Below are 23,478 nucleotides of genomic sequence, written 5' to 3'. Positions count from 1 at the left end.
TACATACGAGGGATGAGCTGCGCCCGTGGAAGAAGAGTTGTCTTCTTCCTCCTCCTCCTCCTCCTCGTCTCCCTCGTGCTATGGCTGTCGACCACGCAGTGCGCGCAGGCGGCGAGGCTTTTGGATGAAGCGGATGACGGGTCCAGCCCCGACACTCCCACGGATTGCTGGATGGACGGCAATGGCGAGCAGCACTGCGAGCAACGCGCCCCGGTTACCGAGGTTAATCCTCCGGGGAAGCCGACGCAGGAGCCGTTTAGGTGCAGCATCGGAGGAGGATGTCCTCCTTAGCGTTGTCCAACACGGCAATAAAGTTGTTATGTTTAGGTGCAGCATCGGAGGAGGATGGCCTCCTTAGCGTTGTCCATCACAGCAACATATTATGGTACGAGGCTGTGGTATTATGCAACAAAAATGGCGTCGCATTTCTAATTTTGCTATGTTATGTTCACCAAAACGATAAGTGGTCTTTAGATATGCAACTCTTTTTGCAGTTCTTTATTAAAAGGTGTCGAGTGATTGATTATTGGATTTGCATCTGTCTTGAGAATAACAGATAAAATGATCATCCAGAAGATGATGAATTGGATGACCGATATATATAAAGTCATTATAATAGTTAGATTTTTAATCTAACAAAGGTGAGGGGAATTGCTAATGCAGTATGCCAAGATAGATTCTAATGAGTAAATACAGATTGATTCAACCACAGCGGATGCGAGTTAGTTGACTTGACATAATCAATAAGGACCTATGAGGCAAGTTGACTTGACATAATCAATAAGGACCTATGAGGCATGGGATCACCCTCCATTGTCACTGCATCCATCACTCCATTTCGTCGTCGTCCTCCCACGCACCGATCCAACCTCGAGACGACACAACCCCATCTCTCACCCTCACTTTCTCCTTTCCTCTCTCTCTCTCTCTCCTACTCCTCTCTTAGGATCAAAATGTTAAGATCGACATCCTGAGATTCATACCGATAACGGACGACCCGTGTGTCGATAGGCTGATGGACCGATATGTACCATCCGATACATCCGAAATTAAAAATATTATGAACATGTCCGATAGATGTTTATGGCTGAGAATAACTGCATGTTCTGTGCCAAACATTAATATCGTGAATATAAAAATAATGGTTCGGAAAAGCATGATGAATCAAAAGTTGGAATTCATAAATAAATAATCAACATTCTTGACAGTAAATAATAATTGCCTGGAACATCATGAGAAGAGAGAAAAAATGAACAAGATTGTTGCATTTGAGCTTTTCCAAAGCTTACACTGTTGTAACGATCAATGCCAATTTTAAGTCCCAACTTATTCTGATTCTTTCACGGAAGCAACAGCTCCAACACATGCAATTAATAACCTAACCTAAGAGTTTCCCTTTTCCACGACTCAAAAGGTTACAGGATGAACTTCAAACATGGATGCTCACAATAAACCTTTCTCCAAGTCGATATTCCGTAATGTCATCAGAAAGAATATAAAACATAAGAGAAAGTAATCTTAATAAACCAAACAGGCAAAGGTAAATTTGCTATGGGTGGCGTTGAAAAATCACATGAATCAGCTTCAGAATTCGGAAATTTGCTTGTAGGGGGGAATACTAAATGTTCGTATGGCTTCCTATTTAAACATGAAAGACACATGCCAGTAAATAAGTAGAATTAGCACCTCACCTCCGCACTCGAGGCAAGCAGACAAATTCAGGTTCCGCTTCCGCCGGCAAGAAAAACTCGAGAAACATTCAAGAGCAGATGGCGCTATGAAAGGAAATGCAAAATCACTCTCTACGAAATGCCTTTCTTTAAGTGGAAAAAACAAGGAAAGAATTACATCTCACCGGAAAGCTCAGAAGAACAGATTACCTGGATTATAATCATTGTTATGACCAAATGGTCAATCCTATTATGTGCTCTCAAGGCCCATTAGCAGGATGATACAAGTATCTGTTTCCACCTCTTGCACGATAGACTCGGAACTGGTAAGGGTACGTATTAGCATCCCCGTCCCCCAATCTGAGCATGGATGGATCAGTGTTCCCATAAGGCCAATGGTTCCGCATCAATCCATCAAGCTGGCTATGGTTATTAGAATATGATGAAAGATCCATCTGCTGGAGAGCTCCATCCCTCAGCCCTTGAAGGGGGTTAGCGGAAGTGCCGTAGCCCCCAAGGAAACCCTCTTCATAGTACTGATCTGAATGGTCAAACCGGCCAGAGCCACCTAATGATCCAAACTCAGCAGCAAACAAATTACTTGGCAAAGAATACTGCCTATTGAAGCCATGTTGTGGACCTCTAGCTGCCCGTTCAATGTTTTGTTCATCATCGAGCAAGTCATTGATAATGTCGAGGTGAGGAAACTCCTCTGCCACCGTACCTTGGACCTGATACGGAGTAATCCTGGAAGCAATCTCAGCTGGATATTGTTCTTTCCACAAATTATTATCAATGTCAAGCTTCTGCATGTTATCCACAAGAGATGAACCAATCCTCTGACTGCTGCTGCTGGATTCATGGTAGCTGTCATCTATCCGCGGATGATGGCTATGGACTACTTCCGGCTTGAGGCAACCAAAGGTCAAGCCAGGTCGAACTGATGTCTGGTCCTTCCTTACAGGGGCCTGAGGCGGAAGCATAGAGGCAGATGATAGGCATACCGATGGAGACTGTGAGCATGAAACACTTTGGCCTGAGGAAGTAGTCTCATCAATAATATCAGACCTCCTTGCACGCATAGTTTTACCGATTATCGCATTCCTGTATGACTGCGGAATATAACTTGGGGCAGATGGTGATGGATCAGTTCCCAATCGACCAGCTGCACTAACAGAGCGTGAAAGGAGAGGTACTGCTTGAACTGTGGAAGCGATGGAAGCAGGTGGCCTTGGTGCCGGGACAAGAGGAGCACTGGAAGGCCGTGATATTGCATTGTCTTGATGAGAAGTATTAATCTTTAATGGCATGTTCTGCTTCTGAGCTTCAGACTGGGAACTGGACGAAACTGGTGCTGATCCTGATGCAAGAACAAGAATCTTTTCGGTTTGAGATGTGCTACTCGATGTTGCCTCTTTAGAAGAAGCTGGCTCCACTGTGGTGATAGCAGCGGTGATGGCAGCGGTGGAGGTGGTGACAACTGAGGAATGCTTTGGCTGCTGAATAGTGCTGAGTGGCTTTTTACCGAGGCCAGATGAAGAGGATTGACTGTCCGCATCAACCTGATCTTTGGATGTTGATTTCTTTTGTAGAGAAGAAACTTCCTCCTGGGAGAAAGAAAAAGTCATGAAATTAAGTTGCTTGCTGAGTAACTTCAATAACATTATCGAACACCAAGTAAAATGTTCAAGGTTTGACAAGATCAGCACAAAGAGATTATACACTCCTAGTAGATAGATACAGGGATATGAAAGAAACTCGAATAAGGGAATTATGCAGATGACACAATCATGTCAATCCTAAAATGAAACAGCAGGCAATGACCTTATTCAAGCTTAATAGCTTCGGCAAAGACTCACCAAAAAGACTATGTGCTAAAGTATTACTTTCAATCAAGAGAAAGCTAATAGTTCAGATGTACTCAGGCGAATCCAGAACAATGCAACAAAGACAATTAATTGACATTAAAGCAGCACTAGGCAATGGGAACTTCAAGATAACATTTCATTTCAGGGAACAAATAAGAAATTCAGAGCTCTCAAAAACACAAATAATAAGCATAGCTGCATTTTCAAAAAAGTCAAGGAAACAATAGAACAGACGAGAATTAGTGTATACATAACTGGACACATCAATTGGCGCTACATTTGAGGCCAATGCCAAGCTGTCCCCAAAATATTTACAGTACAAGTTGTAATAGCAGCAAGCATGTCAGAACAAGCCACAATAACCATACAATGTCATTCATAAAGCTGCACAATGGTCAGACATGCATGTCTCTAGAAATTTATAGTAAACTACACCAAGTAGGCATTACTGCATAGTCAAGTATAGAACAAACAAAGAAGCAACATCTAACATATGGAACATATATAAGTTTGGAATGATCATAAAACCCCCAATGCAAAAATAAAACGTCAATGTATCAATAAACTCCACCTTCCTGGCTAAATTTTTGCCAAGATGCTGTATCTCATTCTTGAAGGAGAATCCAGTGGCCTCCAATTCAGGTTGGGAAGCCTTGCTGCCAGTAGCATCATGTGAATGGCCATCAACAGAAGTAGTTTCAGGTGGAATTTGCCCACCATGAGTTAAACTTATGCGGTTGTTTGTTTCTCTACTCCAATGATTTTTTCTTCTGCATATACAGTTTGTCACTCGTTAAAAACTCCAGGTGTTACAGCCACCACAACATAATATGCTCATATCTATATTTACCTGTTTGGAGAAGACTGTGCACCATTGTTGTTTGGTAAAATGTTTCCTTTATATGGTCCACTCATGAAAGCAGAAGGAACTGAGTCGGTTGAGCACGTTGAGGAGCTATCATCCATAACAGATTGACTCCTCTTTTCAGTTTGTCCATTTTGCACATCGCTGCCACTAGCTTCAGTGATCAGATGAATTTCTGATGTATCTGTGTCCCAATTAGTAGGACTGGTATCTCTGTCATCTAAATCAGGTTGAAGCACCTCAGCAACATCATCTCCAGTCTCAGACACATCTTCTCGTGCATCAATCTTTTCAATAATCAATTCTACCTGCCCAGAGGAGAAGCTATCTGAAGTTCGCTCTTCCAAAGGAGTTTCTTGTTGGAGCCTCTCCTGTGCTTGATTACACCTCACGTCCTTTACTTTGTCTTTACCCTTGCGACTATTACGCTTCTGTTTAGCCTGGAACAAGAGTAAAGAACAAGATTAAGCAGACTACAAACTCATCAACTTCTATTCTTGAATTATGAAACTGAAGTTAATCAAACACCAAAGCTAAAAAATAAAGGGGAAAAGCTACTGTATATCTTTTCAATTGCAAAAATGATGTAAAAGCTCAAAAAGAACAAAGAGACACGATGCCTGTAGGAGTTTGCAAAGAAAGCAACTACAATAAAACTCATAAAGTCTAATGCAGCATAGGATAAGTTATATTGGACTTAGAGATGGTTTCATGTGAACATCAACAAGTTTTAAGTTTTGTCACCTCCTCTAAAATCAAAATGCAATTGACTTACCAAGAATAAACACGATCTGACAATCTAGAAGGATCAGCAATAGATTCCATCGGTGAATAAGTCAAGCATGAATGGATCCCTGCTTGTGTTTGCTTCAAATGAACATATGGGTTTTTATGATTGACTTGAGCTCAGAAGGTTCATATCAAGGTTTAAAATTTCAGTCCGGAACCTGTACTTGTCCCTGGGTGGACCGGTAAGGTATCAGGAGGGTTGGACATACAATGCATCTTTATGCTCCTGTGCCGACAGATGGGTCTGGCAAGGGGAGGAGGAGGAGAGGGGGGCACAGAGAAGGAGAAAGAGAAGAAGAATTAAGGAGGAAAACGTGGAAGAGGAAGAAGTGGTGACCTAGTGAGAGAATAGGTGAAGGCAGCAGCAACATGGGGGTGGAGGAGACAAAGGCAGCATGGCAGTGATGAGGTGGCAGCAGTGTTGGTTGGAGGAGGCAGCGGCAAAGGAAAAGAGAGAGAAAGAGAGGAATAGTCAGGGACATAAAGAGATGGAAAGGCGGAGGGAAAGAAGAAAAAAGAAAGATTGACAACGGTGACAACTGTCATAAATTTAAAAAGAAAATAATATAGGTACAAACATTAGGCTTACCACCAGATACTTAGTATACAGTAAGCATACTAGGCCATACAACTTATCCCAAACAAAATCAAGCAAAATCACCTAGTCCGCATGTTGACCCCTACCAAAGTGGTGAAAGCTGACCATCCTGAGAGAAACTGTCGGTCTTTATAACCATGGTGCATATGTTCAGAAATAAAATGAACCTGAGATAAAACCAAGCTCAAGTTCCAGCTGCTCATGAATATATTTCGAGTCTCTCAAGAGCAGAACAGGAAAAATGAAGAGAGGGTCTAGAGGGAGGTGATCAATTAAAGGGATGGGTGAGGCTAAGGCTTTCACAGACAGAATGCGGGAGAATAAGTAAAGCACATAAGAAAGAATTTAGGATTTCTATACACTCTTATACACCATTATTCATAGAAAATTTTGTCTTAAACAAAGGCCAGGTAATTTGGTCATATTTGTCATAATTCATATGTGTCATATTCTGAGGGTTCAAAAAGTGTTCACATAAACTTCCAACCTAAACAGTGCCCATGATGCTAACATATAGGTCTCCAATGCACAATTCCCAAAATATTGACAGAATCAAAACCCCACCTGTTTTTTCTTTGCACGTTTTTCCTTTTCAGCAGCACCACGCTTTGACTTAAGCTCATGTTCAACCTGGCCAGCAGCTTCCTCCTCCCGAATAAGCTCCTCTTGCCTCTTTAGAGCAACAGCCTCCTGGTAGGAAACTTCAATTCTACTGCTGCCCGCAACATAAAAGAACATAGACATTAAGGACAAAAGATCCCATAGATTAGTCCACGGACAATTTGAATAAATAAGAAACAAATACTAATGACAACATCAAACTGTAACATATATAAAAAAAGGTAGTTCATAAAATTTAAATTTCACTACTTTAATTAAAAGAGCATTAGGACCACATTTACTTGCACACATGAAACACTCAACCTGAATGGCTTGTGAAATGCTTAAAGGTATATGGTTAGACATTTTAGAAAGATATATCTAGAACATTACTGTTCATAAACTGATCTAAAAGGATTAAGCATGGCCTGGTCAATAATTAATTGCACAAAGAATCTTCATAGTGTACTGACATAACAGGGTAATGTAAAACTTGGTTACAAATGCAACCAGTAACGTCAGAGATAAGTTAGTTACCTGAATATGTGAGCTAGGACAAAAATTTCAATTGTCCTACGACCCAGCTCCATAAGTCGCTTTTCATCACGCTCAATGGAGTCCTTATTAAACTCATCCCCAGAGCTTCCATCCTACATATGTAACTTGGTTAGTGTATATTAGGGACTAGAGGTCTGAAAGATGGGAGTTTGATGCCCGAGATTTATATTATGTGAAACTTTATCAAAACAACAGACTGTGGGGAAAGCCAGCAATGTCTATTGTAGGGCAAACTATGTACACATTAACAAGATTTCCTAAATAAAAAATCAATGTTTATGTTTTTCCAAAACCAGAGATAAGAGAGATAGTGATGTCAATTCTATTAAATGAAGACGTTCATAATCAACACTGAACAGCACAAAATTTTAAACTAGACAGGATGCATAAACATCAAGAAACATGAGCATGCATCTACTGAATATTTACAACACAAACAAAATGGAAAAGTGGTAGGTACTGTGCACCAAAGCATCAACTAGACTATAAGGTCATGGACACAATACAAATTGGTGAATTTCATTCACTAAAGAAACAAAAGTTGCCAAATTTAGTTGCCTTAGAACCAAATTCTAAATCCTAACAAACATGACTAAATTTTGGATTAGACTACCAAGTCAATGTCAAGGGTTCCCATGAATACAATTTGGAAGAAAAAAATTTATTGTATGCACTATGAAGATATTTGACCATCTAGATTGAGCTAATGAGTACTACGTAAACCCAAAAGGATTTTATGGGACAGTGGAAGTACCTTTTCTCCCACATCTTAAAAAGTACGAGTACCAAGTGAGTGCAAGAGGAAAGGCATGAGTTTATATCTCCTATAAAGTAAATAGCTTATCATAGTATTGGTTTAGCCTCTCAGTTGTTGGTTGGAAGTTCTTATGTTTCCACAAAGTTGATAAGCATTAATTAAGAGGAGTTGTTCCTTACAGAACCACACATTACAATATACATATAAGGAAATTGAGCATCCATACCTCAGTATTATCTTCTTAGCAGTCATCGTTAATTAGGGTCGGCTACACTTATAAATAATTAAAGCTCAACAAATGGCCTAGAGATATCTCAATCCTTAGCCATTAACAGTAGGAATAACACCCATCTTAAAAGCAAAAATAATAATCCCCTAAACTAACTATAGGTTCCCAAATTATGTAACTATCAGGAAGATTACAGATTGCAAACCACCACATTTCATCAAACTTGCAAATTGTGGTCATAACAGAAAATTGAACCCAACAGCACTTACACAATAGCCCTTAAATATATAATGATGCATACTAAATAATACAAGAAATTTCCATAAGCCAAAAGCTAAGTACATCTGCTAAAATGGGAAACCTCACAAAAGAACCTAGATATTTCTCATAGAATTTTATGGAAAAAAAATTGTCACTTCCATTGACAAACAAAATTCATCCAGATTAAGGCATACAACATGTCTACCTAGATAGCAGACTAAAAAGTGTTCTTTACCTACCTTGGTACGATTCTGTGGACACTTGTCATCTTTCGAAGGCAAAGGCTGATGAGGCAAGGAGTCTGATACCACTCTTTCAATCAGAAGAATTACATCATCAGCCAATACAAACAAATCTTTATCAACTAGGATCATAGGAGATGGTAATTCTTCCAAATCCACTAATCTAGCTCTTCCTTTCATGTTCTTGCTCTGAAATTCAAGAGCCTTTAGCCCACTGTATAGAGAATCCATAACCAAAGTAGATGTGACTTCTTTCTCTATGAAAAAATGTTTAACAACTGCTTTCAGTATAGCATCTGTTCTGTCTCTTGACATGCGCCACCTAGAATTTAGATCCATTCCGAACCAAAAGGCACGAAAACTGCAACATCCAAACAATATTTGGTCACAAACTTGCATATGCCAAAAGGGAATCTTAATGCCATCAGGAGGTAGAAAACCAGATGCAGCAACTTTTGATAAAATTAAAAGGTAAGAGTAATACAAGGGCTCATTTTAAACTATTAACTCAGAAAAATGTTTACCCAGACCACCTCACTTTATCCTCAACAAACTTGCTAAGCTTGCCTATTCTCTCTTCTAGAAAATGCCGGCAAACCTTCTCTACATTTGACAAATATACTCGGACCAGTTCCCTCCTGTATTGGCAATCAAGACAACGAAAAGGGCGGTCTGCCTTCTCCCTGAAGTTTCAGTTGCACAAATGAAGAAACATATGTAAAGATCAACAAAATGTCCTCACGCAAAATAAAATAATAAACTATCATAGTAAGTACAATAGAGATTTCCAAGCAAAATGGTCCTTAGAAAAAACCTGAGAATTTATAATAGGTATCCGTATATAAACAAAACAACAATGAGAATATGCAGCCCAAATTAAATATGTAAAAACTAAGTACTGCTCTCAATAGAAACAAGATTAAGGTCAAGTATCCATATCTGCACACATATCAAAAAAATAAGTATTGGAACACCACTGCATTCAAGGTCAACAACATTGAACTAAGAGATCTTCAGTCATTATGTCTTTCATCTCATTTACCAAGTTATAATCCAAAGTACGAAGTCAACAGAACACCATGCAGAAAAGATTGAAAAACTTGGTTACACATGCTTCTTTAATAAGCCAGATGGGTCTAAACCTCTAGACAAAGATTACATATACCAGTCCAATTAAGGTTTCAGAAATTGGTGTACCAGATTGCCCTTATAGTTCCAAGATATAGAGTGATATAACGACTTGTGTGTCTAGAAAATGATAGAAAACTTTATAATGAGCAGTACCAATCTTATAGTTTCATTATTAATGTTTGGTTGGACCTGTAAATTTCGGTCAGTACATACTAATTTGACTAGTATTTTAAACCATGTTTCAAACATACCGCTTCCCCACATTTTTACTGAAATCAACATAACATAATGCACAAGGCAAACTATGAACCGTGACCACATTAACATGTGCATCTATGTCAACTACAGATTCTAATTTTTTGTTCCTGTCAAGAGTTGTTTAACTAACCAATCAAGTTATAAACAGATATTAATATTATGGACTAGGAACTAGAAACAGATATATGTAATGTTTACCTGATAACTTGGACTTGGGCTTTAATAACAAGAGTGTCAGCAACAATAAAGCCATCATACACTTTAGATAACTCCATGAACTTTTTCCAACCCCAATCATGCTCCTTTTTCCAAAACCTATGTAATGTATCTGCAAATTTCTTTACAAGCATAAGCTTTAATGCAGCTTAGTGAAGGCTAAGTTGACTTTCTGTAAGGTTAGATCATCTGATGATTGACTGACCAGAGTACTTTGATTTCTTTGGGTCTTTGTTGACTACAGCTATTGTAAACTGCGCAAAATGACTCCATCCTTCCAACATCATGAATTACAAAGGAATTATAAGGTTTGCTATTGAAATTTAGAAATCAGGCTCCACTTAGCCAAAAAGAACAGAAAAAAGCCATGCTGCAAACCTGGGAGAAGTTTGTCATGATTAGCAACACAAAGAAATAATGAAAGATGATTGCAGACATCACAACCCTGTGGGTAGATCAAAATGTACCTGCAAAATTAATTAACAAACTGTTACATCTTAAGCCAAAGTTACACAACAGACATAAGATTGAGATATATCTGAATAAGTAAGCATGTCTATTAGTACATAACAATTATTCAAGATCCTAGATGCAATAATAAACATGTCATTTCAGCTACTACCAATGCAACCTAAATTCATTTGACCAGAATGTCTCTGTGGTATAACCAAAAAATAAAGAAAGTCACTTGTCTTGTACTTGTACTAAACTGTAGTGACAAGCAATCACATACGGCAACCTACTCTAGTACAAGGTATTCCAACAATACAAGGCAGACCTCATCTAGCCGTTCCATCGGACAACGTAATCATCCATGCTGAACAGTATGGAACAGCATGTCAATCCATGTTCTAGCATACAAAATATTATTAATTTGTAAAAGGAACAAGGAATTGGTAAAGGTAATTCTCAATCAGGGTTTTGGTACCAGTCCGAGCGGTGCATTCCATAGACCATGTAGATCGGCACCAATCTATACTTATCAATGATACTAGGCTGTACAAGCCAGTAAACCATCAAGCAAGCTAGTATCACAGCAATCCGATGAGGTGTTGGAACTGGTATTAGACCAGAAATTTAAAACTTATTTGCAATAATCAAGATAAACAAATGCAATATAAAGCAGTGACAAGCACCTTTGAGCTTAAGTGCTGTCCTGCTGCAATAAAGATTAGAAACTACTTTAGGAAGCATGACAAGCTGTAGATGGGTACTGCATCACCTCCCTTTTTTTTTTCCTTTTGGTTCCATCGCTGTTATATAAATTTGAAGTAAGAAAGAAAAGTCTGATGCTTCATATACAGCTACACAGAAATGGAAATAAGGTCACTTTGCAACTAGCTGAAAACTAAAAAGTAGGACAAGTTATGTTTTGGGAATGGGTTGGAAGTACGGAATAGTATTTAATGGTGATGCTGATCCTATGAAACAATCATTGTGGAATATCAAAGCTTTTTCTCACCATGGGAAAAATAATCTGCCAGATCTATAGAATTATAATGGTAACAAAAGTAAGCAGCCACTAACTTTTTTTCCATATAGACATCTCTTTAAGAGCATTTCAAGAGAGTCAAAGAAGTTTGACCAAGCATATGTGCCTGCTCCAGGAAATCCTACACTTGGAGATATATATATATATATATATATATATATATCTCCAGAGGTTTGATTCAGTAATGTGGCTGTGTCAGAATTATATGATGACGTCATGTATATATTTCTCTTTAATCCATTACAACAAAAGAAGCACATAATGTGCTCAAGTATGTTCAACATATTCAACATGTTCAAGTATGTGCTCAAGTATATAAATTACCATCTTTTTATAGACATAAACAACATATTCAACACAACAGCATACAGCAACATGACAAACATTATATGTTCATATGTGCCTGAGTGTATTAAATTAAAACCTGTTTTGATTGTTCACACATTTATCTCCAGCTTGCAAAATAAACAAGATATTATGTTGTAGCAATTCTCTTTTGTTAAAGCATAGTATACCAAATTAAACATTGTTCTCAAGTAAAGTAGCTAGATAATTTTTTTCAAATACCAAAATTTAAGAGGTGGCTAGGCAAAACTAGTATAATACAAGTTACTAAACAAATCAAGGAACAGAAGTGAGCTTATCCAAAGCTGCAGCAAGGCACCAAAAACAACTATTTTCCTTAATATAAATCATAGTACTGACAGTAGAAACTTAATTATAAAAAATATGACTGATGATAGAATTTTTCATTATTTGATTTTGGGTTTGATTAGTTAACTCATTTGTCTATTTGTTCCTTTCAGGTGAATATTGATACCCTTACAAAAAGTTGTATCCCCCTACTAGACTTTTCATTGGTCTAGGGTGATTTTGAATTTCAAACAAATCCCTATTTTGCCTAAAGGTGCATATGAACTCAGCATTATCTTTTGGATGGTTGAAATTAGGTCGACCATTATGAAACTTTCTCATATCTCCCATGAAACCATCCCAATTCGAGTGTTTGTAAAGACCAACCCACACTCTCAACGAAATGCTTGCTAAATGAATACATTAATTTGTTTTTTTTGTTCTCAAGTAAATTACACAAATGTTCCCAAGTAACAAGTAGATTGAACTACACTCAATTGTGTCTGCAAGTAAAGCACAAACAATAACAATATAAAAAATGACTACAACAACAATAAAACAGTAAGTCTCATCTATTTGGGTCGACTACATGGATCTTTTGCTGCCATTAAGATCTGTAAAAAGTCATATGTTTAGTTAAATTCAGAATACTTAAATCTTTATTTATAGCTTCTATTAAAGTCCTTTTAGATTTTTCTTTATCTCTCTCCGTACCACTAACATTAATTATTTTATCTATTCTGACTATCGCATCCAAAGGTCTCCAAAGCATATGCTCGTACTATTTTAAACGATTTTCTCTTATCTTATCTTCTATCGAAATGATACCTAGTTATTCACGAATAAAAATATTTCTTTTCCTATCTTTTTTGGTAACTCCACACATCCATATCAACATTCTTATCTCGGCACAAACTTTTTGTATATGTTTTTTTCTTAACTGTCCAACACTTAGATCCATAAAGCATTGTTAGTCTCACAACGATCTTATAAATTTTTTTTCAATCTCAAAAGTATCCGATGATCACACAAGACTTCTAACGTCCTTCGTCATTTTAATCATCCTGCTTTTACTCTATGAATGCTATCATCATTAATCTCTCCATCTTGTTGAATAATTGATCCAAGATACCTAAAACTTTTACTTAAAATGACTTCTAGTCCATCCAATTTAACTATATCCTCTTGTCTATTTCTAAAATCACTAAAATTATATTTATATATTCAGTTTTAATCCTACTTAATCTGAAACCTTTAGTTTCTAAAACTTACCTCCATAGCTGAAGTTTATAATTAACTTCACTAAGGCTCTTATTAACTAAGACAACATCATCAGCAAATAACATACACCAGCGAGGTCTATCATGTAAGTGACCAGTAAGTTCATCCATTATTAATGTGAAAAGATAGGGACTTAATGACCAAGTAAACAAAATAATGAAGTATTGGCACAAAAATTTTATATAAGGTTTATACCACTTGTAGCCTCCAACTTCAAATGCATTACTTCGCAATTCTCTTTTGTTGATTGTTGAAAATTTTTCAATCTTCCACGTAAATCTTCCATAGAGCTCGAAAGTCTTTGATCCTAAAAGAATGTTGCATCATAGGTTCAATCTCAAGAAAAATGATAATGCTACGAAAAGCAAAATTTAAAAAGAACAAACATCTCAAGAGGATAACAATACAACCCTGAAAGCAAGTTCTCAGGGCTGTAAGCTGGATCTGTTCAAAGACCATTTGTATAATCATACACCAATACAAGCACTCAAAGAGAGAAGATCACATAAATTAACTATCCAGCAATATGGTATGTCCCATTACAAAAGTAAGGAAGTTATTTCAGGAAGGAATTAGACATAGAAAATGACTACAATACAGGTCTTATCTGTGTTTATATCAAAAAATTAAAATTATTAGTTGCAGAGTTCCACCTAAGTAGCCTGAATTATATATTGAATACAAGCATTGAAAGAAAGAAGATGGCATAAATCGACTATCCAACAATATGGCAAGTCCCATTACAACAATAAGAGAGCCGTTCTAGGAAGGAATCAGACAGAAAATGACTGGAATCCAAGTCCCATCAGTGTTGATGTTTAAGTACCAAAATTATCGGTTGCAGAGTTCCACCTCAATAGCCTCAATTATATATTGAGCACAACAGTACAGAGAAGCCCATACACGACTTCCATCTGCAGGGTGTGAGGTGTATACACTGTCTTAAACCTGCATGTGGAGAAGCTACTTCTACTGCTCAAAACATGATACCCATGTCAGAGTGAAGCAACCTTACGTAAATACAAAGGCTCACCTTCAAGAACAAGAAGCACTATACTGAAGTTATCTATCGGATGAAATCCAGGAATATGAACACAAATGTGTGTATACTGAATGTTATGATTATGCAACACCTCACTTTCAATAGTTTCTAATATTATAAAAACTTGCATATCAATAAAAATTTATTATTGTTGGATACCAAGGTGATAACGCAAAGAAAAATGGTACAGCATCTCACATTCAAAATTTTGATTAGCAGGAAAAAAGGAGGAAGACAGATATTGATCATTCCATCAAGGAACCTAGTAGACAATAAAAGCATACAACTTTAAACAGTTACACAAAGGACTACCTTTCAGAAACTTGTTTAAAGAACAATGATTTTTTCTAAACAACAACTTCATTCAGTGTACATCAGACCCACAAACGAACACCAGTGTGTGTTTGTCAGACCAACAAACATCTCCTCAGGTAAAGTTACTCAATGGAATTGACATAAGAGGAAATCATGACTATCAAATTTCTTGAACAACACATACTACAAAGTAAATGGTCTATAGAAAGACCACTTCACTTCATACATAACCTATTTTACTATCCATCATGGTATTAAATTTGAAGGGTTTGGAACTTCTTTTTGTATATTTTCTCATTTGCTTCTAACAGCACAGCAACTTCCCACTATTTCATCGTGTTACTAACTTGTTTGCAGTTCATATACAATTTCCGAATTGTCAAAGCTGACATACTGCAAAAAAAGCAAATTGAACTCAAAACTATTACACAGACAAATTGAGTTGTTATATATGCATCTTTCCTCAGAATTCTAAGGTACATTTTGTAGTTGGTTTCTTAACATGTTAATGTTTCAATTCAGAAATATAGTTCAGAAGCTAACTGAAAAAAATATATCAGTTATAGTTTTTATGTGGAGAACCCTTAAATTTCACATGTAGCAAGCAACTGGCACCATATTTTTCAGGAGCTCTACTTAGCTGATTGTTTGATAGGACTTCAGATTTAAAATTTATGGCCAATGAAAGATGCAATGTCAACTGGGACTGCAGAATCACAGAGGAAATTCTTAAGAAAGAATAGCAAACATGTTTCTATACATTATGTAAACTATGTGAGACCTGCATTCAAATCAATATATTAATAGAAACACAAACAAAGAGATCACTTTAATTACCCGTCTGATAACATGTCAACATCATAGTCAGTTTTATCAACTACATAGATGCTCGTTCCATTTCATGTGTGAATGTGGCACAAAAGAAATAGATTTTTAGTTTCAAGTGACTAGCTTAATTTAAATATAAAGCCATGTAAATCAGCTTTTAGAATGCAGCATAAATCTTTTGATGCATGGAGATTAAAGTCCATCAATGAGTACACTTATGTTTAAGCAAACAAATCTAAAATGACAAAATAAACAACTACTGATTATACCCAAAAGAGAATCAAAACCACATGATCTGATTGCAAGGAAGATACTTCACAAGAACAGAAAAACAACAAACTGAGGGGAAGATAGCTCACTGCCATCATCGTCATCATCAGTATCCCAGTATGGGGGTGAAGTGGAAGGTGTCCCATTCTCAACCTGCTCGCAGGACCGCCATTCCGTGATTGAATCACTGGACGGGCAGCGCTGCTCGCTTAACATTCCCTCTGTAGCTGAAGACCTAAGGCTCATTCCGTAATCCTCTGTTATAGTTCCGGTCATTGCCCAAACAAATCCCTTCTCTTCTTCACCTGACAAACTTATCAAACACGAGCATGCATGAGGAGGAAGAAAAAAGACATAAGAAGAGATGTTGCCATTTTTGTTCGCCGGAATGACCCATACCGAACTGCTAAACAGAATCTTGAAACAAAGTATGGCAAAAACTACAGCTCTAGAATTCATAAAAACGAAATAGGTCAACAAAAAAAGAAATCCACAAGCTCCAAATCCATGCCCATAAGAAAAGGCTCCATGAAAGCCACAAATCAAGCCCTAAAAATCCTATTAGAAACCTGAGCCATTCACCAATCTCAGTTTTCCCTCGTGTTCCCGCAACCATAAACCTCGAAAACCAAATCAAGACCAAAACGCCCAATCGAATCTAACATCTCCAACCGCACCGCAGGGCCACAAATCAAAGAAGAAATCCCACATGGGAATCGAGCTAGAATCTCCAGCGATTCCAAAAATTAACCTCCAATAGACACGCCGAGGACCAATCGACTGCCCACACGAAAGAACCCGCGCCAAGCCCGAGCTAAGAAACAGATCTAAATCGAGTACCTTGCGTTAGCGCCGCGCAGCTCAAGGAGCTGGAGATAGCGAGTTGAAAACTCCTTCTTCCCACTCGCCTTCGACGGTGAGCGAAGGACGAGCTGACGATGAGGCGAGAGAGAGGCGAGAGAGATGGGAAAGAGATTGGGAAGCAGCAGAAAGGAAGGAAAAAAAAGGGAGAAGAATTTGGTGCAAAATAAGCGCAAATTTGCAAATAGATCCCTCCAAAGGACCAATTTGAATTTGTAGCCTCTCTATTTAAATTTATCATATTCAACCCATAAAACCTAAAACGTATATGTACGTAAACCGTTACAGTAGCAGCTCCCATTGGTTGACTGTCAAAATGACAGTTAGTTGAAATTTAATTGACATTAATATTCTTTAATATTTTTTAGGTAATTTTAATCTCTTTACCGATTAAATTATCGACATTTTTTATATTTAATAATCCATTGATGTAGCTAAGAATATTTTAATTGTATTATATTTTTATTTCAATTTCTTGAATAAATAATAAAACTGGGGAAAAGTAGGTGACACGTGGCAAGTATGTAAAACTAATTTCTCGTTGTTGTAATTTTTCATATAAAAAATTAAATTCAAAGGTATTGTCAGTATAACGCGTACAGAAAGCGGTCTTTGTACTGCAACATGCTAAAAAGATAAAATAAATGTGATTTTATATATGGAAAAGAGAGAGGATTAGGGTTCTATTGGATTCGGATTCGGATCGAGTTTGAAAGGTAAGATTTGGGTCCGTATTTGTTGAGCACGTGGTAAAATAAACGCTAAGAAAAAAAAACAATAAAATATAATTTGCGACGTAAAATAGATAATTACACACGTGTCTCTCGTCAACGCCACGCTCCAGCGGATCGATCGCTTCAGCTCGCAGAGCTCGGGAGTGCGATGCTAAGAGGAATGGCGATGGAAACGAAGAAGACCACATCGATCGGAGAGGAGATGAGACTTGCTCCCACGTAGAAGAAGAGAGATCTGTTGGGGACAGCACAAAGCGGTCGAGGAGGGGCGAGAGAAGAACCAGCGATACGCCTGCGGTGAGAGAGCCTTCATCTTGCCTTGACCTTTCCATGGAAGAGGAAGCAGCATCAGCGACAGATGCTCGTGGCGGATTCCTGCGCAGCGCAGCTCTTCGCTGCACTCCACGTATTGATACAGCCCTTTTCAAACTCAGATGTTGCAGACGTTGGAGACTCGCCGTCTTCTTGGGAGCTGGGCAGCTGCTGATCTCAAGCCTTTTAACTGCAGGAAGGCTGGAGAACAAAGGAAGCTACTCAATCTTTGTCAGGGAATCAGCGCCATTCATCTGCAGGAGGCTCCAGCGGACATGGTTGCTCCAAACATCATCCAGCACCTGTAAGCTCCTCTTCGCCGTGTTCTCGAGTTGCTATTTTTGTTCGAGCTTCGCGATGGCTGCCTCCTGCACCAGTTGTCGGTGAATTGTTGGGAGACACAAGCCCATACCCTGATCAGGAGTCAGGTTTCAGCCGCTCACCGTGTGGATCCTTCGAGCTTAAGCAGTCTTGCCTATTCCTCGAGCTTGCACTGATCGATTATAACGTCGACATCATATATGATTTCTTTTAGATTGTTGACCAATGGTGGTTTGAGTTCCAAAGGCGGATACGCATCTATCCATCTCCACGCCAAAAAAGGAGGAAGAAGAAGAGCCATTAATTTCCTCTGGTTTGAGTTCCATTGTATCGTCATATCAAAGTCAAAATAGGCACCAGCGTGGACAATTTCCATCACTCTAAAACCTCTCTGGCTTTTTCTAATAGATAACCACTTCGATCTCTTCATCCTCCATCCTTTGTCGGGTGGTATATCACGGCACGAGTAGAACGATATATGGACGGCGGCACGCAATTGAGATTCCTTGTTGACCTTGAAACCAGCATCAAGTGGCAATAGGTCGAGTCAGGTCAGATCGGGTCAGATTGCAATCGATGCTCGTGCATCGGGTTTGATTCGACCCACCCCGAACTCTTGTGATGTGGATTCCTCGATCGACTCGAATCCATAGAGCAAGTTGGTCTGGTTGGATCATCAACTGGCCTGATGAAGGCCCAAAGTTGCTTCATCGATCGAATCGTGTGGGCCAAATGGATCGGGTCGATCGATGATCCAACCTGAAAATGACAGCTCCGCAGCAGACGTCAAGTCAAAGTTGAAGTGTGGGTCCCAGGAACGCGAAGACAGCTCGGCAGCAGACGTCAAGTCAACGACGTCTCATTCGAAGCGACCTTATCCGACGGTGGAGAGGAGCCCTGCTCAACCAGGCCCTAGGAGGATCCTATCCAACGAGATAGATGATTGCAAGCTTTTCGCGCTCACCTGAACCGTTCAAATCTCGGAGTTCACAATAGATTCGAAAATTAACCGTCCAATTTTACACGGATGAGAGAACGCTTGGAGGGGATTCCCATGCGTTCTCCACCGGGGCAGGGGCAAATTCGCAATATCGATCATAGTCTCCCCCCTTCTTCGTTACTCCGCACCAATTACTTGTATGCTGCAAGTCTCAGTGGTTTCCCGTGGTGGTCTGGATCCGCTTACCGACGTCGCCGCTCCCGCTTCGCGGCTCCTCCTCCTCGATTCGAGACGCTCCTGCAAGCCCTAATCTCCAGTGTCGATCCCCAACAAGAACCGATCCTTTCGGCTGGATTTCGTCGGAGTTAGTTTGATGCTATAAAGAGCATGGTAATGCCTCATCTCTTGCCGCCTCGTGTTCGAAAGGCATTTTCTTTCCTAAATTTTTTATATGCCCATTTCCTCTCGATCTAGCTTGGTTGGTAGTGAGCTGCTGTATGGTTGTAGGTCTTTGAGATCTTGATTTCTTTGTAGCGATCAATTTGGGTCTGTTTGTTTCATTTACTATGTTGTTGAAAATCCTGGATTAGCTGCATTCATATGGATTTAAGTGGGATCGAGGATATATTAAATGTTCATCGAACCCCCAAGAACTGCAAAATAAGGAAATCTCTGTATTGGATGCTTAGACTCATTATGAAGCCAACCATTTAACTTTCAACTCATATCGAGTTTCTTTTTTGATAACTAGTTTCTTCAAATTAGTTTTATGCTATTTCTAAATGTTCAGGTTGAACAAAGTCTTTGTTTCTATACATAATGTAGGAAAAGAGAGAAGAAAAAAAATTGGTCATTTTTTTTCTATACAATCCATTCACACTTTATGTAAATCCTTAGGTAAGGTTTCAGATATCAGCCAGAGAACTGGTAATCATTGTCTCCCAAGAATAAAAAGAAAACAAACAAACAAACAACAAACTACAAAGCCTTAAGTCCTGGGAAGAACAAAAATAAAACAACTAAAGAAATAGCGAAAACGAATTTAAGCGAAACCTACCCCTTGAGCCAGCTGTTTGAATCTCTTAGGAGAAAATGTACTTCTAAAATTGTCTAATATATAATCTATTCTTTCTATGTAAATCCTGAAAGACAGTGATTTCCTTCTTTGGGTATATAAATTAAATAACGCAACTTCCATATTCAACTTATTACATCTGCAACTTCAACCCTTTGTTCAACAGTTGACACTGAAACCTAATGTTCTTTAAAAATGTTGACTATTTTGGCAATGAAACTAAGGAACCATTGTCCCCTGTCTTGCTTCTATGCATGAAATGGTAGGTTAATCTATGCCTCCTTTGATCCGGTAACAAATGCTAGCATGTAGAAAATTAATTTTCACTATATATTAACTATTTATTTTGTACCATCCCTGATATGATTATATAAAACAATCCGACAGACTCATGCAGTTAAGAGTATGGTTTTTTAGTTAGCAGCTGCATCATTTATTCAGAGTTAAGAGGTAAATTTATGTGTCATATAAGGAACTAGAGATTCTACACTCAAATTCAATTAGTCTTATCTACCAAAGCACAGTTTTGAAAAACATTTACACTCTACTATTAACTTCCTAAATAACTTCGACAAGTGAAGCAACAATCACCAGAGATAAAATTACACATGATGATACAAAGATGTCAAAAGAAGCCATGTAAGGCCATAAAGTAACGAGTTGTGTTTCATTCTTGCGAAATGTCAAAAGCTTGTAACAAGATTTACAGTTAGCATCAAACGAGTATTAAACTTGCTGTTGTTTTGCCATTTTCTGTTCAACCTTTTTCTTTGTGTATTAATGAATTCAGGTTTATTATTTTGTGATGTTGTTTTATCGCTAAAATGCCTTCTGCAGGAAAGGGAAGCAAAAAAGGAAGCTTTCAGGAAGTATCTGGAATCAAGTGGGGTGCTTGATGCTCTCACTAAAGGTTTGTCTGTTTTGTTGGCTCTTTTCATTATGTTTTTTGGCTAGATGTTTTGGTAAACCAATGAATACCCACCTCATTACGTAATGCAGTTCTTGTTGCACTATATGAAGAAAATGACAGGCCTTCATCTGCTGTCGAGTAAGCTTTCTGACTGTGTTCCTAATATTCAGAATATAACTTGATGCAAAGTGCCAATCAAGTTTAAAATTTTGGATTTTTTTTAAATGATAGATCTATTGAAACCATTTTGAAGGAACTTGATGTTTTACTTGCCTTGTGTATTTTGGGCTACATTGACCAGGGCACTAATTACCAAGCCCCAAATTTTATTTTTATGATATTGCATAAGCTCTTTCATCACAGATTAACCAACAGTTTTTTTATGCTGTTATTTAATTTTGTCCATCTAATATATAGATAGCTGCAACGATTTTAACTTCTTTGCAAACAGGCTGGTGTTATTTCACTTCTCCGGTTTTTATACACCTGTTCTTTATTTTCAGTAAAAGACTGCTTCTATTGCAAGAAAGAATTTAAATTCTAGTGTCTGTGTTTGTTTAGATATTTTTTGATACAAAATGACTTGAATGACTTTATCAGGTTCGTCCAACAAAAGTTAGGTGGACCATCAATTTCTCAATATGAAAAGCTACTAACTGAAAAGTCGGATTTGCAATTGAAGTATGATGAGCTCTTAGCAGCTCACAGAGAAAAGTGCAGAGAGGTTAGTTGCAACTTGCCACATCAATATCCTCCGGCATATTTTCTGAACCTCTTAATTTAACTTTGGGGCTACATCAGAAATCTTAACTTTTTCTTTAATTAAATTATCATTTGTGTACTTGCAGTTTATGAGTTTAATGTTTTTTTTTAATGCTGTAAAAGTTAACTACTTATGTGATTTGGTCATATAAGAGAAAAGCTGTAATAATCCCTAGATTTTTTTATAAGGTGACCCTAAATAGTAATAGGGATGAATTGCTGGAAAAAATCCATGTAGTTAAAACTAAATAGTTAAGAGTAGAGGCTTGCTATGCTGTTTGCTCCACTGCACAAGTTCACTTGGTTCCAAAATAGAACTTGCTGGTCCTCAGCTACTCCAGAATGAACACTACTAGGCATGGCATGAATTTATTTGCCCTTATATGCTTGTCTGGTAAGAAGATGTTAGAGGACTGTTGATAGGTAAGTAATGAAGGCAGTGATAATGGTCCTAGCACCAGGCATGGTAATGGTGATAAGTGGAGAAACATGGTTAGGTGGTCCTAGCATGTATGTCCTTTTGCATATATGCTTACATATGAATTGCCCTAGCACCAGCGATAATGAAGGCAGCGATAATGGTCCTAGTACCAGTGATAATTGCCCTTCTATGCTTATATATGAATTTTTTTTTTCTTGTACATCCTTTTGTCAAGATATACCAAGAATTTATTTCTATGTATTTCCCATTTTGTAATTGCTGTATTTTAAGTTGTGATTGTTGTTACAACTTTGACTTTTGTGGTTGTTAAATATGTTAGAGGTCCATTCACTTCCAGTTGTATGATCTCTCACCTTATATGAAAATTCCCTATTCTTCATATTGCAATTTGCAGGACACTTCAGTTTTGTGTACCTTTCTGACTCCTAGTTAAATTGTTCATGACATTTTATGAATTAACTTTACATTGTGGCTCAAATGAAATTTGGGCCTTGGTTGTGCTGCTCCAGTGCTCAAGTGCTGTGACAATTTTTTTTACGGTCCCTGCATGCATGGAATTGATATAACCTGAAACGTACAAAATTATAATACCTTCTCTTTTGTTGCTTGCCTAATCTTAAAATACATCAACATCTTCAGACTCTATTTATAGCTTTATGTGAGGAAAATCACCAAAATAAGAGCTGAGTTTGCAGTTTTTTAATCTCCATTTTTTTTTGGATTATAATATTTCATTATCATTTGGTTAATTGCAGCTCGAGGAACTACGAAACTTGAAATTGACCACAACATTAAAGGAGAATACAAATGGAGATAAATTGAAAGACGGATTGTGAAGAACTCCCCAGAAATGATTATACATGTTGGTTTTAACAAATTCCAAGATTTGTTTGTCAGATTATCTTTTGTGCAATATATCACAGAAAAAAAGGATGATTTGTCTGCTGAAGTATATATCTAGTGTACTACTGTTCACCACTGATGTATCACACATGAATTCCCAGATATTATCTCTTGTGAATTGCTGTTTAATATTACAAGGAATGGACATGGACATCTCTCTCATTTATTTCCTGGTTTATTCCTTTTGGGGCACTGCTTCCTTGTATACAAACTTCTAACTTTTAATGCAAATTGACTCTTTTCATGATGTGATTATAAGAAATGGCCTTGATAGGTTAGCTATTGCTTAGAACTACCAATAATTACATACTGTTA

At 37.8% G+C, this 23,478-nt stretch overlaps 2 protein-coding genes across 10 annotated transcripts; one reads left to right on the top strand and one right to left on the bottom strand.

Annotated features, from left to right (window-relative positions):
* Positions 1–1,443: 1,443 nt before the first annotated feature.
* LOC103975706 (TNF receptor-associated factor homolog 1b) lies at positions 1,444–16,901 on the bottom strand. Of its 9 annotated transcripts, none has more exons than XR_001976844.2 (14): positions 16,744–16,900; positions 15,993–16,216; positions 13,644–13,755; positions 10,421–10,509; positions 10,248–10,316; positions 10,025–10,154; positions 8,962–9,120; positions 8,435–8,798; positions 6,928–7,040; positions 6,355–6,505; positions 4,389–4,843; positions 4,110–4,308; positions 1,881–3,277; positions 1,444–1,775 (listed from the first exon to the last, which is right to left on the bottom strand). XR_001976844.2 is itself a non-coding variant. In XM_009390752.3 (13 exons), the coding sequence occupies exons 2-13, from the start codon at positions 16,177–16,179 to the stop codon at positions 1,931–1,933; spliced, it is 3,375 nt and encodes a 1,124-aa protein (XP_009389027.2). In that variant the 5' UTR covers positions 16,180–16,216; positions 16,744–16,901; the 3' UTR covers positions 1,789–1,930. The 9 variants fall into 9 exon arrangements, 3 of the variants coding, with proteins under 3 accessions (XP_009389027.2, XP_009389028.2, XP_018677979.2); XR_010494131.1 differs by having other exon boundaries at positions 15,993–16,208; positions 16,744–16,897; XR_010494132.1 differs by having other exon boundaries at positions 6,355–6,502; positions 15,993–16,208; positions 16,744–16,897.
* Positions 16,902–19,242: 2,341 nt separating this feature from the next.
* On the top strand, positions 19,243–23,329 carry LOC103975707 (uncharacterized). Its single transcript, XM_009390754.3, has 5 exons — positions 19,243–19,461; positions 20,984–21,056; positions 21,146–21,194; positions 21,657–21,780; positions 23,016–23,329. Exons 1-5 carry the CDS (start codon positions 19,459–19,461, stop codon positions 23,094–23,096), a joined length of 330 nt encoding a protein of 109 aa, XP_009389029.2. The 5' UTR covers positions 19,243–19,458; the 3' UTR covers positions 23,097–23,329.
* The last annotated feature ends 149 nt before the right edge of the window (positions 23,330–23,478 follow it).

Source organism: Musa acuminata, chromosome BXJ3-2, assembly GCF_036884655.1.
Source record: "Musa acuminata AAA Group cultivar baxijiao chromosome BXJ3-2, Cavendish_Baxijiao_AAA, whole genome shotgun sequence".
In the NCBI taxonomy this organism is placed as follows: Eukaryota; Viridiplantae; Streptophyta; class Magnoliopsida; order Zingiberales; family Musaceae; genus Musa; species Musa acuminata.
The sequence above is the reverse complement of the archived record's forward strand: the minus strand, read 5'-3'. Positions and strand labels throughout refer to the sequence as shown.

What these genes read in the sequence shown, in the direction of transcription:
- LOC103975707 (XM_009390754.3), top strand. An exon ending in GCTTGATGCTCTCACTAAAG is followed by an intron (nt 21,057 to 21,145) that starts GTTTGTCTGTTT and finishes TACGTAATGCAG; the next exon opens with TTCTTGTTGCACTATATGAA. An exon ending in ACAGAGAAAAGTGCAGAGAG is followed by an intron (nt 21,781 to 23,015) that starts GTTAGTTGCAAC and finishes GGTTAATTGCAG; the next exon opens with CTCGAGGAACTACGAAACTT.
- LOC103975706 (XM_009390752.3), bottom strand. Translation starts at nt 16,179, where the DNA reads ATGACCGGAACTATAACAGAGGATTACGGAATGAGCCTTAGGTCTTCA. An exon ending in TGATGATGACGATGATGGCA is followed by an intron (nt 13,756 to 15,992) that starts GTGAGCTATCTT and finishes ACATTCTTTTAG; the next exon opens with GATCAAAGACTTTCGAGCTC. An exon ending in AACGTGCAAAGAAAAAACAG is followed by an intron (nt 4,844 to 6,354) that starts GTGGGGTTTTGA and finishes CTCTTGTTCCAG; the next exon opens with GCTAAACAGAAGCGTAATAG.